At 44.1% G+C, this 15,037-nt stretch overlaps 1 protein-coding gene across 1 annotated transcript in view; it reads right to left on the minus strand.

The window, feature by feature from the left end:
- The window catches only part of LOC111161722 (putative adhesion G protein-coupled receptor E4P), a 35,141-nt gene extending 24,000 nt beyond the window's left edge, over positions 1-11,141 (minus strand). The window contains exons 1-4 of the mRNA XM_022525599.1: positions 11,066-11,141; positions 7,644-7,694; positions 5,848-5,967; positions 630-779 (exon numbers count right to left, since the gene is read on the minus strand). Of these exons, the coding sequence (XP_022381307.1) occupies positions 630-779; positions 5,848-5,967; positions 7,644-7,694; positions 11,066-11,096 (352 nt within the window). The 5' untranslated portion in view covers positions 11,097-11,141. The remainder of the gene's footprint in view (positions 1-629; positions 780-5,847; positions 5,968-7,643; positions 7,695-11,065) is intronic.
- Positions 11,142-15,037: the final 3,896 nt, after the last annotated feature.

Raw genomic sequence — 15,037 nt, forward strand, 5'->3', positions numbered from 1 at the left:
ACTCATACAGTAGATGCTGTTATTATTCCCAATTATAGGTGAGGCATATAAAAGTTATTACCCAAAAGTCAGTTGATAAGTGGTAGAGGCAGAAATTAAGTCCAATCTATTGAACTCAAAACATGGAATTATACTAGGAATGAGCAAATAGGTAAACATGCTGTGGTCATTGAGAGCCATGTTCTCAGTGTGGCAGAAGCAGCGACAAACAAGGACAGAGGGAAGGCTAGAAGGAGCCCTGGTGTTGGATGGGAATCTGAGGTATCAGTGTGAACTCACAGGATTTAGTATATAGATAGATAAATAGATGTAGAAATTGAATTTAAAGTGAGAGAGGAAGAAACAAGTAGGGAAGTCCAGCAGAAAATCTGAGATGTCATTTTGGAAGCTCAAGAAAGGGACCCAGACAGGAGACATACTCTTGCAAGGCAGCTGCATAAGGTCGTTGATTGGTACTGGAGGCTTGGGTGGTGCCTTCTGGGAAAAGATTACCAGGGACCAGAGTAGGATGCAGGACAAGGGCCAGGACAAATCTCTGTTCTCTTACTCTGGCCTGAAATCAATGGAGCTCTCAAAGTCTACTCTCCCCCACTCCTTTTTCATGGTGGAAACTACTTGGAAATCCTTACCATAACACGCTTCTTGATCTGACTTGAAGAATCTAGCCAGCCAGTTGAAGAAACGATTTGAGAAACAGCTGCAATAGTAACTTCCAATTTCATTTCTGCAGTATGATTCCTTCTTGCACTTTGCCAGCCCAGCTGTACACTCATCAATATCTGCAAATCAAGAGAAAAACATCATTTTTCATTCTCATCAAACTATACTATCTTCCCTTGCACAGGGAGTCTCCAGTACCCACCCTCATTCATAAGCATCTGTTCTTGGAGAAGATGACTCCATATCATAAAGGTAATAGTTCTCCTCCAGTTGATGTATAAATACAATACAATCCTACTGAAAAACATCTAGCTAGACTTTAAGGAGTAAGACAGTACATACAATCATGTAAGAATAGCCAGAAAAACTGCAGTAGGGACTGGTCTAATGAGACACCGAAACACACTTTAAAGCCTCAATAAAATGAATGCTGGCACATGAATTGACAAAGAGTCCAGGGAAATAGACTCAAAGTCCAGAAACAGACCCAAGTACATATGGAGCTTTAGAGTATAATGATGGTGATATGTCAAACCACTGAATGAAGGACAAGTGGTTCTTTCAATACTCGGATCACAAGGTTTGTTTAATCAATTTAAAACACACAGCAAATTAAAAAAAACACACACAGCAAGTAGCAAGGAAAGAGATAGAGCAAGAGATGCAAGAGGATCCCACTGTCAAAGTCCTGGCACAGGCAATATTCATGTGTTCTGCATCTATCTGCCACATCTATCTGGTGAACCAGTGTTGAGGTTCAAGCAAAGGGACCCACAGACAGAAGTTGCCCTGAGCCAATGACACACATATTCTCTCTGTTGGAAGGACTCAGGACGAGTAAGTGCATTGAACCAATAGTTGCAACTTGCTTATTAGTCTGTGGGTTATATCAAGCTCTGGGTATGTTTCGGGTAGAGGGTTATATGTGCCAGAATGATAGTCACCAATGAGTGACCAAATTAACCTATTACATATTAAGTGCTTGTGTGTATTTTGCTTATATTGTGTATCTTGGACACTTAATGCCTCTTAGTTATTTAAACTGAGAACTTTTCCCCTAAGGTCAGGAACACAGCAGGGATGTTGACTATCACCACTGCTATTCAACATAGTACTAGAAGTCCTAGTCTCAGCAACAAAAAGAAAAAACAGGTATCTGAATCAGCAAACAAGAAGTCAAACTATCACTCTTTGCAAATGATATGATGCTTTATGTGGAAAACCCAAAAGACTCCACTCCAAAACTGCTAGAACTCATACAGGAATACAGTAAAGTGTCAGGATATAAAATCAATGCACAGAAATCAGCTGCATTTCTGCACACCAACAGCAAGACAGAAGAAAGAGAAATTAAGGAGTCGATCCCATTTACAATCGCACCCAAAACTATAAGATACCTAGGAATAAACTTAACCAAAGAGGCAAAGAATCTGTACTCAGAAAACTATAAAGTACTCATGAAAGAAATTGAGGAAGAAACAAAGAAATGGAAAAACATTCCATGCTCTTGGATTGGAAGAACAAATATTGTGAAAATGTCTATGCTACCTAGAGCGATCTATACATGTAATGCAATCCCTATCAAAATACCATCAATTTTTCTCAAAGAAATGGAACAAATAATCCTAAAATTTATATGGAACGAGAAAAGACCCCAAATAGCCAGAAGAATGTTGAAAGAGATGCCAAAACTGGCATCACAATCCCAGACTTCGAGCTCTATTACAAATCTGTCATCATCAAGACGGTATGGTACTGGCATAAAAACAGACACATAGATCAATGGAACAGAATAAAGAGCCCAGAAATAGACCCTCAACTCTATGGACAACTAATCTTCAACAAAGCAGGAAAGACTGTCCAATGGAAAAAAGACAGTCTCTTCAACAAATGGTGTTGGGAAAATTAGACAGCCACATGCAGAAGAATGGAACTGGACCATATCCTTATATCACACACAAAAATAGACTCAAAATGGACGAAAGTCCTCAATGTGATATAGGAATCCATCAAAGAACACAGGCAGCAACCTCTTCAACTTCAGCCACAGCCACTTCCTCCTAGAAACATCGCCAAAGGCAAGGGAAGCAAGGGGAAGAAGTGAATTACTGGGACTTCATCAAAATCAAAAGCTTTTGCACAGCAAAGGAAATAGTCAACAAAACCAAAAGACAACTGACAGAATGGGAGAAGATATTTGCAAATGATGTACCAGATAAAGGGCTAGTATCCAAAATCTATAAAGAACTTATCAAACTCAACACCCAAAGAACAAATAATCCAATCAAGAAATGGGCAGAAGACATGAACAGACGTTTTGGCAAAAAAGACATCCAAATGGCCAACAGACACATGAAAAAATGCTCCATATCACTCGCCATCAGGGAAATACAAATCAAAACTACAATGAGATACCACCTCATACCAGTCAGAAAGGCTAAAATTAACAAGTCAAGAAATGACAGATGTTGGCGACGATGCAGAGAAAGGGAACCCTCCTACACTGTTGGTGGGAATGCAAGCTGGTGCAGCCACTCTGGAAAAGAGTATGGAGGTTCCTCAAAAAGTCGAAAATAGAGCTACCCTATGACCCAGCACTCGCACTACTGGGTATTCACCCTAAAGATACAAATGTAATGATCCAAAGGGGCATGTGCACCCGAATGTTTATAACAGCAATGTCCACAATAGCCAAACTATGGAAAGAGCCTAGACGTCCATCAACAGATGAATGGATAAAGAAGATGTAGTATATATATATACAATGGAATACTATGCGCCATCAAAAGAAACAAAATCTTGCCATTTGCAATGATGTGGGTGGAACTAGAGGGTATTATGCTAAGCAAAATAAATCAATCAGTAAAAGACAATTATCATATGCTTTCTCTGATATGAGGAATTTGAGAGGCAGGGTGGGGAGTCGTGGTGGGTAGGGAGGGAAAAAACAAAACAAGATGGGATTGGGAGGGAGACAAACCATAAAAGACTCCTTTTTTAAAAGATTTTATTTGTTTATTTGACAGAGAGAGAGAGAGATCACAAGTAGGCAGAGAGGCAGGCGCAGGGGGTGGGGGCGGTAGGGAGGGGGAAGCAGGCTCCCCGCTGAGCAGAGAGCCTGATGAGGGGCTTGATCCCAGGATCCTGAGATCATGACCTGAGCAGAGGCAGAGGCTTAACCCACTGAGCCACCCAGGCACCCCAACAGACTCTTAATCTCATGAAACAACCTGAGGGTTGCTGAGGGGTGGGGGGTAGGGATAGGGTGGCTTGGTAATGGACATTGGGGAGGATATGTGCTATGGTGAGTGCTGTGAAATGTGTAAGCCTGATGATTCACAGACATTTATCCCTGGGGCAAATAATACATTACATGTTAATAAGAAAAATTGTTCATCATTCAGAGTAAATCACAAAAAATCTACTGATATACCATTTCTCACCAAGTAGACTGGCAATGCGTTCTGACAACATGTTTTGTCAGGAAGGCTGTGGGGAGACAGGTGCTTTTATGCATTGCTGGTGAGAATGCCAATTGGTACAACTTTTCTAGAATTAAATTTGGGATAGCTAATCAAGCTACATATGGATTTACCTTTTAACTAAGGCACCTCACCCTCAGGACTCTACTTCAGCTTGTTTTTTTTTTATTAACATATAATGTATTATTTGCGTCAGGAGTACAGGTCCATGAATCATCAGTCTTACACGATTCACAGCACTAGGACTTTACTCTAAAGACACATCTCCCACAAATACTGGAAAAAGCCTAAGGTTTCAAGTAAATTGTCCCCATGCAGAAGAAGGTTGAATAAACTATGCTTCATCCACACAGCTACATAAAAGAGTAAGGGAAGATCTCTGGGTGATTTGGAATAATTTCTGGGATGTACTGTTAAGTGAAAAAAGCAAAGTGCAAAAGGGCATGTCTGGTGTCTCACAGAAGACCAGAAAAGACAGATTGCTGACTCAGGAGCATGGCAACTAAATGGGACCCTGAAATAATTCTTGAAACAGAAAAAAAAAGGGGGAGCATTGGGGAAAAAACCTAATGAAACTCGGGAAAAAGTCTGTTTTTGTTTAACATCCTTATATAAATATCAGTTCCCTAGCTCTCATCATTGTAGTGTGGCCATGTTGTTGGTGAACCTTCGGGGCATTTGGTGAAGGGGTAATAGAGAATTCCCTAAACTCTTTTAAAAAGTTTCAAAAATAGGTATCTCCAATGTTGTATGATTCCACTTATAGGAGGTCCCTAGAGGAGTCATGTCCACAGACAGAGTAGATGGTGGGAGCCAGAAGTAGGGTAGGGGGCAGACAGTCAATGCTTCATGGGGACAAAAGTCTCAGTTTGGGGAAAGTTCTGGAGACGGATGTTGGGGATGACTGCACAGCAGTGTGAGTGTGCTTGATGCCACTGGGCTGTACACAAAAATGGTTAAACTGGTAAATTTTATGTTATCTGTATTTTGCCACGATCAAATAAAATAAATCCTAAGTCATTTACCATGGTCTGCTTTGCCTTCTGAATTTACACAATTCCACCAATCAGATATTCTGGAGTGGTTTTTCTCTTTGGCAGTCAAATGGACCTTTAGAATTTGTGGAAATGAGATAGGATTTTGGCTGGAGTAGAGGGGAGTGGTGATAAGGGAAACTGCAATAGAGTTGGGGTCAGATCATGGAAGATACTGAGTGTGAAGATAGTAAGTTATTCGTTTGTTCTCTTGGACGAATAGTTGAGGCCAAATCATAGAAGATATTAAGTGTCAAGATCTGAGTTGGGGTCAGATCATGGAAGATGTCTATCAAGATAGTAAGTTACTCATTTCTTCTCTTGGACAACACTTTTTTATTGGGCCTCTGTTATGTGACATAGTCTCTGTCTTCCGCTTACAGTAATGAACAAAACAGACATGGTCCGCACTCTTGTGGGATTCTCAGACAGACCAACAAAATTGATGCTTGAAACTTCAAGGGTCCTGGGAACTCTACCTTCCTCTAAAGACATCCAACAAGCTTCAGGGAGAGTGAAGGGGACACAAGGGATAGGGACTTCTCTAAGGGCACTGAGACAGCTCTGACATGTTCTGTCTTGTAGTACAACTGCACCTTTGCCTCACTAGTACCCCACACATGCCCCCACCCCCATTCCAGATCTCAGGATGTCGTGGATTGAGTCTCTACCTTCACATTTCTCGTGGGGCTTGATGTAGCTCCTCCCAGACAGAGACTGAAATCCATTGTTACAAGCACAGTGGGTGCTGTTGGAACAGCTGGCATTTTCGGGGCACATGGGACAGAAAGCTGCAGGGAACACAGGATTCTTTCATTAATTTACTCATTCATTCAAGAAACATTCCTTGAGTACATGCGATGTCCCAGATGCTGTAGTCAGAAAAATGCCCTTTTAGGAATAGCTCCGTTGGCCTCTACCATGCACCCCTCCCACTGCCAGCCACATGCTTGTGTGCCTGCCTCACCCACATCTAGCCTCTGCCACCAACACCACTTCTGCTCAACCGTAGAACTTCCAACTGTCAGCACCTGTGTGTCTTTCCCTGAGGGCTTTCTCTGGCCACCAGAGTCCTCTGTGCTCACCACATGGTGTGCTAGCAGTGGAGCATTTCCCTCAATCGATGACGGATTATGTGTTAGAAGAAAGGGTGGGCTTTTTTATTATCAGAAAAAAAAAAGAAAATAAGTATTGGCAAGACGTGGAGGAACTATAACCTTGTGCGTGGCTGGTAGGCATGTAAAATGGTGCACATATTGTGGAAAGCAGCTTGGAAAGTCTTAACAATTTTTTTTTATTAAAAATACCATATACCACTTTTGGGTATATAGCCCGAAGAACTGAAAGCAGGGTTTTGAAGAGATATTTGCACACCCATGTTCATAGCAGCATTATTCACAGTAGCCAAAAGGTAGAAACACCCCAAGTGTCCATTGACAGATGAATAAACAGAATGTGGTCCATCCATACACTGGAATATTAGTCAGCTTTAAGAAGGATGGAAATTCCAACACCTGCTACCACATGGGTGAACTCTGAAGAAATTAAGGTATACAAATAAAGCAGTCGCAAAAGGAGAACTACTGTTTGATGCCACTTACAGGAGGCCGCTAGAGGAGTCAGAGTCCTAAAGACGAACGTACTGGTGGAAGGGGAAATGGGGGACTGCTGCTTCTTAGGGGGAATAATGTCAGTCTGGCAAGAGTTTGAAACGTGTTCTGGAAGTGGATGGTGGGGATGGTTATACAGCAGTGTGAATGTGTTTGAGGCTGTGCACAGAGAAATGATTACAATGGTGAATTTTATGTTATGTATATTTTACGAAAGTTTAAAAAGATAAGAAGATAACAGCTTCCTTGCTCATAGTGGGGACTCATGCTGGGGTGCTAGAGGGCATACTCTATGTCCCCTCCCCCCCTCAACTGCTTGACAATGGACCCTTAGGGCTCCTCACCTTCCCAGGAAATTTCCTACTCTCAGCTGGAATCCCAGGATCACTTCCCAGACAAATGACTTGCTCTCAGGTCCTTTTCTCAGGGTGTGCTTCTGGCGGGCACCAAACCCAAGACATGGGGTAAAAAAGTATCTCCTGCCATGACTTAGACACAGGCTCTGGGAAAGAAAGGACAGAATCCACCATCCACCAGCTGTGCAACCTTGAGCCAGCTACTTCCCTAGAGCTCTGTTGGTCAAGTGAGAATACTGTCCAGACCTTCTCTGCAGGAATGCCGGGACTGAATGGGATACATGCAGAATTTGTTTGGCATGGAGCCTGGTGCAAAGGCTACGTAAGTGGTGGTGATGATGGAGAAGGGCAAGCAGTGCTTGGGAGCTGCAAGGAAAAGGTAGAAGGCGGAAGAGATTCATGTAGTCTCCCTTGGAAAGGGCCTTTTCCCCACCCCCCCTCCCCGGCAGGTTGTCGGATCCTAATTTCCTTTCCCTGGCATTTGGTTATAAGTAAACTCACCTCCAGAATTCTTGGTATCTGATCCTGACAAAGCCAGCAGGACGCTGAGACCTGGCACAGAGAGAAGAGGACAGTTCAGCTTGGCTGAAGCCCATGGGGTTAGGGGTTTTGTCTCCCACTGCCGGGGCATATGTGAGCTAACTTCACCGTAGGTCCTTCCAAGCAGACTACAAACACCCGAGTCCCAGGGGGCATCTACTACTGAAGCATGCCAGGGCCATCTGGCTGCAGCTGTAAGAGGGTCTGTACCAATTTCAAGCTGGGGCGGGGGTGGGGGTACTCCAGGAGGGGAGTTCCTCACACCAACAATCAGTGCTCTGACACCAGCTGGGTGTCCTACAATTCAACTCCATTCCAAATCCATCTACCTGGAGACAGTATCAGATGGCACAGGTTAAGGGCTCCCTCTCACAAGCCTGCCTCCAACTTTAGAAGCCATGGAAAGCCTAGGTTATCACCACCTCCTTGAGTTGCATTACTTTGCTAGAGCAACTCAGGACTCCAGAGAAACAGTTCGGTTACTAGATTGCTGGTTTATTAGGGAAAGGTATCACTTGGGAACACCTGAGGCAGGTGAGGGGCGGGGCCAGGCACTGGGGAGGAGCGCAGAACCTCCATGCCCTCCCTCTCTGGGTGGCCACTCTCCCCAGGCCTCCAGCTTCACCAACTCCAGCAGACCAGCCTTCCCCGGCCTCAGGAGGCTACCTCGCACCCCCAGGGTTCATTAGATCTTTGGCCCTTGGCCGGGGATTCACTCTCCAGCTCCTCCTGAAAGGTCCAGCTTTCAAATCACAGGATTGGCTCCTCTCCCAGCCCCGCCCCTATCCCCTGACCGGCTGTGAGTTTCCCAAATCGCCTCATTACCATAACAGAAGACACCTTTATCACTCTCTCCTCGGGAAACGGGAACGCCAAGGGTTCTAAGAGCTGTGTGCGGGAAATGGGGACAAAGCCCAAATATGTATTTCTTATTATAAATCACAGTATCACAAGCTGTGTGTCCCAATTTCTGAAAAACCAGTGGCTCAGAAAGCTCTTTTTCTCCAAATCTAGTACCAAAAGGCCAAGTGCCAGCCTCCTCCATATGCCGTCGTCTTTCTGGGCCTGTCCAGACCTCTACCCCAACCTGTCTGATGGCGACAAAGTACAAGCCACATGGGTCCTTTTAAAATTTCTGGTAGCCACATTTTTTTTAAAGGCAAAGAAAAACAGGGGGAATTAGTTTCACTACATTTAACCCTATAGAGCCAAGAGGTGATCCTTTCAACGCATTAAATATCTGACAAATTACTCATAAAATATTTTACGATCCTTTCTGTGTTTAAGATAGTCTTTGAAACCAAGTAGGAATTTTGCATGTGCAGCTGATCTCCACGGTGGCTGGCCTAGTTTGGAGTGCTCAGGAGCCACAGGTGGTTGGTGGCTGTCGTCCTGCACAGGACAGGTCTGACTGCTAAAAACCCATGTTTTCTCTGGAGTAAGAGGGGATCTGAATAGCACAGACCATAAGAATCCTGGAGTCCAAAACCGTGGCGAATTTGGAAAGGATGAGCCTGTCTGGGGCATGGTCCATTTTGTAGAATGATCTAAAAATGTCTCCCACATTTTTAGATAAAGCTTTATATTAAAGTCTGGGATGAAATCAGACCTGCGGAAAACTTCCCCACACACTTCCTAATATCACTTCCTCAAGGTACATAGGTGGCAAATAATGAGGCACTTGAAAGACGGATTTTCCTGCATCCCTTTCATTGCAAGCAGGGTGTGCTGGGATGCTTGGCTAAAACCTGTAGGCATCTAGGGGTGCCTTGGGGGCACTGTCGGTTGAATGTTGGGCTCTTGGTTTGGGCTCCGATCATGATCTCCTGGTTGTGAGATGGAGCCCCACTAAAGCTCCCCGCTCACCACGGGATAGGCTTCAGGTTCTCTCTCCTTCTCCTTTCCTCTCTATCCCTACCCACCTGCCATGACTCATGCATGCTCTCTCTCTCTCTCTCTCTCTCTCTCTCTGGAGGCATCTACTTTCATAGCTAACACCAGCCCCCAAATGGCTTAAGTATGACAAGTAAAATTGAGGTAATTTGGATTTGTATCACATGGAACGGGGAGGAGTAAGAAATCTGCCTATGGCCCGTTTGGATTATCGCAGAACAGGACAAGTCCCCTGAACAGGTCAACACCTGCTTTTCCTACGTCCTCTGTAGTATTTACTATGCTCCGTATTATGGGTACTCATTACCTTTAAGGACTCATGGTATTGGGCTGACTCACAGGACATGGCCATGTCTGTAAGTCAAAAAATGCTCAAATATCAGTACTTTCCCTGCGAATGCTCTCTTCACAAAAAGAAATATTTGATTCCTATGGGGCAAGGGTCAACGAACCATTGCCCTTGGGCCAAACCCAGACCAGGACTTGTTTTTATATGGCCTGTGAGCTAAGAATGGTTTTCAGTTTTTACATCGCTAAAAACAATCAAGAAGATTTCATGGCGCTTGAAAATGATATGAAACTCAAATTTCTATGTGTATAAACCGAGTTTTATTGGAACACAGAGATGCCCATCAGTCTGAGAAGGCCTGGGGCTGCTGTTACATGACAGTGCAGACAGAGTCGGTGAGTTTAGAGACCAAATGCCCACAGCGCTGACAACAGTAATTATCTGGCCCTTTATAGAAAAAGTTTGCCCATCCCTGACATAGAGTATTGGACATCACATGCTTGCTAATAAGATCTCCTTCCCAAACCTGCCTTAAACTGTACTTGAGTCCTCTTGTGGTGTTTGTGTATTGCCTTGAAGAACCAATATCCCAGAGTAGAACGGTGGGTGGATCCAGGTAATTTAACTACTAAACTGTAATACTCCAAACATGGCCCCTCTAGGTGGTCTGACCATTGTAGCAGGTCCTTCAAGTGTCCCCTTTAGACTTCCCCAGAGGGGGTTCCAATGCATGCAAATAGCTCTCTTTCTGTAAGAGGGCATTTTCTGCAGACTGTGGAGGGCAAGCCCAAAATATTTGGGAATTATACGGGAGTGGCTATCTAGCAGCAAAGGATGAGGACCCAGGGTAAATAACCCAGCCTCCTAGCCTTGCTAAAGCACATAAGGCATTCCCTCTTGGAGATGCCCCAACAGGACTGAGTGCCACTTACCCACAGCGTAACTCTTCATTAACACACCCTCATCGGCTCTTGTCTCCTCTTGGTCTGGCAACCTCCACTCCCTTCCTTGTGCCTCCTGGGATCCCTTCCCAAATAAACTACTTACACCCAAGTCTTTGTCTCAGCTCTGCTTGGGGAGAGCAACTAAGAGACTCAGCGTGAGAGTTTCTGATAGGACTGGTGCACACAATCACTTCGGCATAGAGTGCCAAACTGGGGGGAGCAACCCAAACTAGGATGCTGGGCTCATGGGCACTCACCTGAGAGCAGGGGCAGGCACTTGCTTCCCATAGCACTGAGATACTGGGACACCAATCTGAGAAGCTCTCTCAAGCAGGACGTGGCAAGGATGTCTGGAATGAAGAAGCCCCCATGAAAGTCAATTTCGGTTGGTCACAGACTTTGGAGGCCAGGTGGCTAACGCTTCTCAAAACCCTTTAATTTCGGCCGATCTTTTGACCCACTTCTGGGGAGTTACCTCCAGGAGAGGAGGATCGAAGGAGAGTAGATTCTAGGAAACAAGCTAACATCCCAGCAAACGTGGAACAAATATCCTGCTGGAATGTAAACTCCCAGTCGATCGCAACCACCAAGATTCGGACTGTGAAGAATTCCACAGGACAAACTATCCAATTTCTTCACCCTCCTCAAAAAAACTTAAGGGGTGAAAAACATAGGGGAGACCTAGATTTAAAAAGACACAGAAATACAGTTGGTTGGTCGCAACTGCAGTGTCTTACTGGATCCCAAATCAAACATAAGTTTTTTAAACGTTTGAAGCCTGGCAACGTGACAACGTTAAAGAAATGGTTGATCGGGGGCGCCTGGGTGGCTCAGTGGGTTAAGGCCTCTGCCTTCGGCTCGGGTTGTGATCCCAGGGTCCTGGGATGGAGCCTCGCATAGGGCTCTCTGCTCAGCAGGGAGCTTGCTTCCCTTCCTCTCTCTCTCTGCCTGCCTCTCTGCCTACTTGGGATCTCTGTCTGACAAATAAATAAATAAAATCTTAAAAAAAAAAAAGAAATGGTTGTTTATTCTCGTGAATATGATAATTCAATTTCCGTTTCCTTATCTGTCCACTCAGACGGTTGCTCCAGAGGAAGCTGTAGGTATGATAAAATGGCTACAAACAGAGTCCTGGTATTTTGGAGATAGACACTAAAATTTTGCAGGCAAAATCGTACACTATGCAGAATTTATGTCAAAATAATTGGAATGAGGGAATGGTTTGGGGAGCAAGTGAGAATACATTTGATCCAAGTTTGGGCAGGTGTTGATGGTTGCTAAAACTGAGCGGATGGTCTATGGGGCTCCTGATGCCATTGTCACTACATCTGTGTATGTTTGAGAAGTCCTATAATAAAAAAGGGGAGATTATCCTAAAGATATATTGTCCATTCAGTAGGTAGATAGATACCAAGGGGCAGAAGTATGTGTGCTAGCATTTGTGTAAGACGGGAAGATAATAAAGAAGACATTAGCACATTATACACAATCAGAAATACACATATGTATATTTATAATACATTTACACAGCAGGGAAACTATGCATAAATGTGAGCTGTTCTCTATACAGTTATGTGTGTGTACCTAGCTTATGTATGTCATACACACCTAAGCACAAACATATAAAGGCATACACACGTATATCCATATTACGATTTTGCATTTGCATGAAATATTCCTGGAAGCCACCTATTGCCTTCGAAAACTGAGCTGCTGGGAAGCAGGAGCAAGGAGACTTCACATTTCACACTTGAATGCCATTTGAATTTTGAAGTGAAGGTATTTCATATTCAAAACCTAAGTCCCCTCCTGGAGAAAACAATGGCAGTGATGCGCATCACTGAAAATGAGCCTTTCAAAGAAGGCTTTAAGTTGTTAGTGTTTGCTCTGTGGCTATCATTTTGAAATGCAAAAAGCACTGTCTTCAGGTAATGCCAGGAGCAATTAAGATTCAGGTTAAGACCTCCAGTGCACATCATCAAAGACTACATGTCCTCAAATCTGTTAAACCATCAAATGTGGTACCAGTGAAGACGAAGGCACCAATGGGGAAGACATAACTGAAGCATCTGGATAGTTCCATAAAATGTAAGCGGGAGCATGTAAAGGTAAAATGCTTTCTTGAATAAAATGTAAGAAAGACCGCATTTAAAAAGATGTGTAACGCCAGTAATCAGATATTATAAATGAAAAACGTGCTGTAGGAGGCTACTAACATAACATGGGAGGTTACTGTAATCTAGCGTTAGGATAAAGGCAGGTAATAGAGCAAAATATGTGATCTGACTTTTAAAGGAGGTTCTGTAAATGTTAATAGAAGAACGGCATTGTGAGTGATTCAAATTTAGTTTTTTAAAAAAATTTATTTGACACAGAGATAGAGATCACGAGTAGGCAGAGAGGCAGGCAGAGGGAGAGGAAGAAGCAGGCTCCCTGCTGAGCAGGGAGCCCGATGTGGGGCTCTATCCCAGGTCCTCAGGATCATGACCTGAGCTGAAGGCAGAGGCTTTAACCCACTGAGCCACCCAGGCGCCCCTCAAATTTCTTTTTATTTAACTAGCTCTACATTTTATACATGACTTTAGCAATAAGAAAATAATAACAGCAATGAGGTAGTTTCAGAGAAGAGGAAACAAAATGGATGAAAAATGAATTCTCTTGGCAGGTCCTTCCTTTCTCATGCCCTTACTTTGATGTGTAGGTTCTGCTTTGTTCTCTGAGTTTGGGATCCTTAGGGGTCCGCCTGTGGGGCGATTCTTGCAACCCTTCACCCACAGTTAGCTGTTGGCCATAGGCAGTTAGATGAGAACATAACTCGGTGCCCAGGAAAACCCAAGTTTGGATTGCAAATTGGCAGCTACCAGTTCAGTCACTCTGAGGTGGTGACTTTGTCTCTGGGCCTGTTTTCTCATTCTGCAAAATGGCGCTAAGAAAGAGCATATACTTCCTAATAACGTTGGTGCTGGTGCAGTGAAGACAACCTTTCATAGCTTGTGGCACCTGCCTGGTGTGTGACAAGTGCTGAATAAAGTTAACTGTTATGTGGACAGGATATGATGATGGTGGTGGTGGTGGACGTGATGGTGATGGTGTTGGTGAAGACGTTGGTGGTCATGGTGGTAGTGATGGAGGTCTCCCATGCCTCTTTCCTGACTCTGGTTATAGCCATGACTTTGTGTATCAAGGACTGACTGATCCACTATCAAGTGGTGATGAGAATTAACAGGGTCCCGTGAAGCTCCCCCCAAAACAAAGTAGTGGCCTGAGAAGGCCTATCCCATAAAAAAACCTCTTACTCCTGATGGCCTGAACAGCCTAGTCACACATTAGGTATTGGCATCTAGCATGTAAATCAAATTTTGCTACAGATCCTTCTCTAAGCCTTCTGTTCTCACTTCCTAAAAACATTCATGGAACTGCTATGGTGAGTCCAGTCCCTTACTAAGTGCTCTGACACTATTGTTTCATTGAAGCTCACAACCACCTTATAATGTAGATCGAATAACATCTTCCCATTTTTCAGATGACGAAGTCAAGACCTAAAGAGATCCTGTCACTTGCTCCAGGTGATGCTGCTAGCAAAAGGGAAAGCTAAGACTTGGAAAATTCAGGCTGAGTCCAAAGCCTCCGTATAACCCTTGCACCAAGAACCCAAGCCCCAATACCTCTTAAGTGCAAAACATGTAATAAGAATAAGTGGGGCCATTTTGGGGAAGCAAGGAGGACAGTGGGGAACTGAAAACCCTGGGCTCTATCTAGAGATACTCAATTCCACTTTTTCCACAAACGCAGAACCAGTGGGCCAAATAGCTTACAGCAATGGACAATACCACCTAATTGCAAGTCAAATTCTGTACGTAAGCATCTTTGAGGACTTATACTTGATCACTTCCTGGGTCCACTCCCTTCTCTCAACATCCATTCCCCTGTTTTATTCTTAGTTCTCTTCCCTTCCAAAAACCTACTACAGAATACACTGTAAAGAAATTGTGTCCGGGGCACCTGGCCGGCTCAGTAGGTAGAGTATGTGAGTCATGATCTCAGGGTAGTGAGATAAAGCCCCACATTGGGTTTAGAGATAACTTTAAAAATTTTGACAAAAACAAAATCAAGGGGTGCCTGGGTGGCTCAGTGGGTTAAGCCACTGCCTTCAGCTCGGGTCATGATCTCAGGGTCCTGGGATCGAGTCCCACATCGGGCTCTCTGCTCAGCGGGGAGCCTGCTTCCTC

This window comes from Enhydra lutris, unplaced genomic scaffold (assembly GCF_002288905.1).
Source record: "Enhydra lutris kenyoni isolate GAN:26980312 unplaced genomic scaffold, ASM228890v2 scaffoldscaffold86, whole genome shotgun sequence".
NCBI classification, from domain to species: domain Eukaryota; kingdom Metazoa; phylum Chordata; class Mammalia; order Carnivora; family Mustelidae; genus Enhydra; species Enhydra lutris.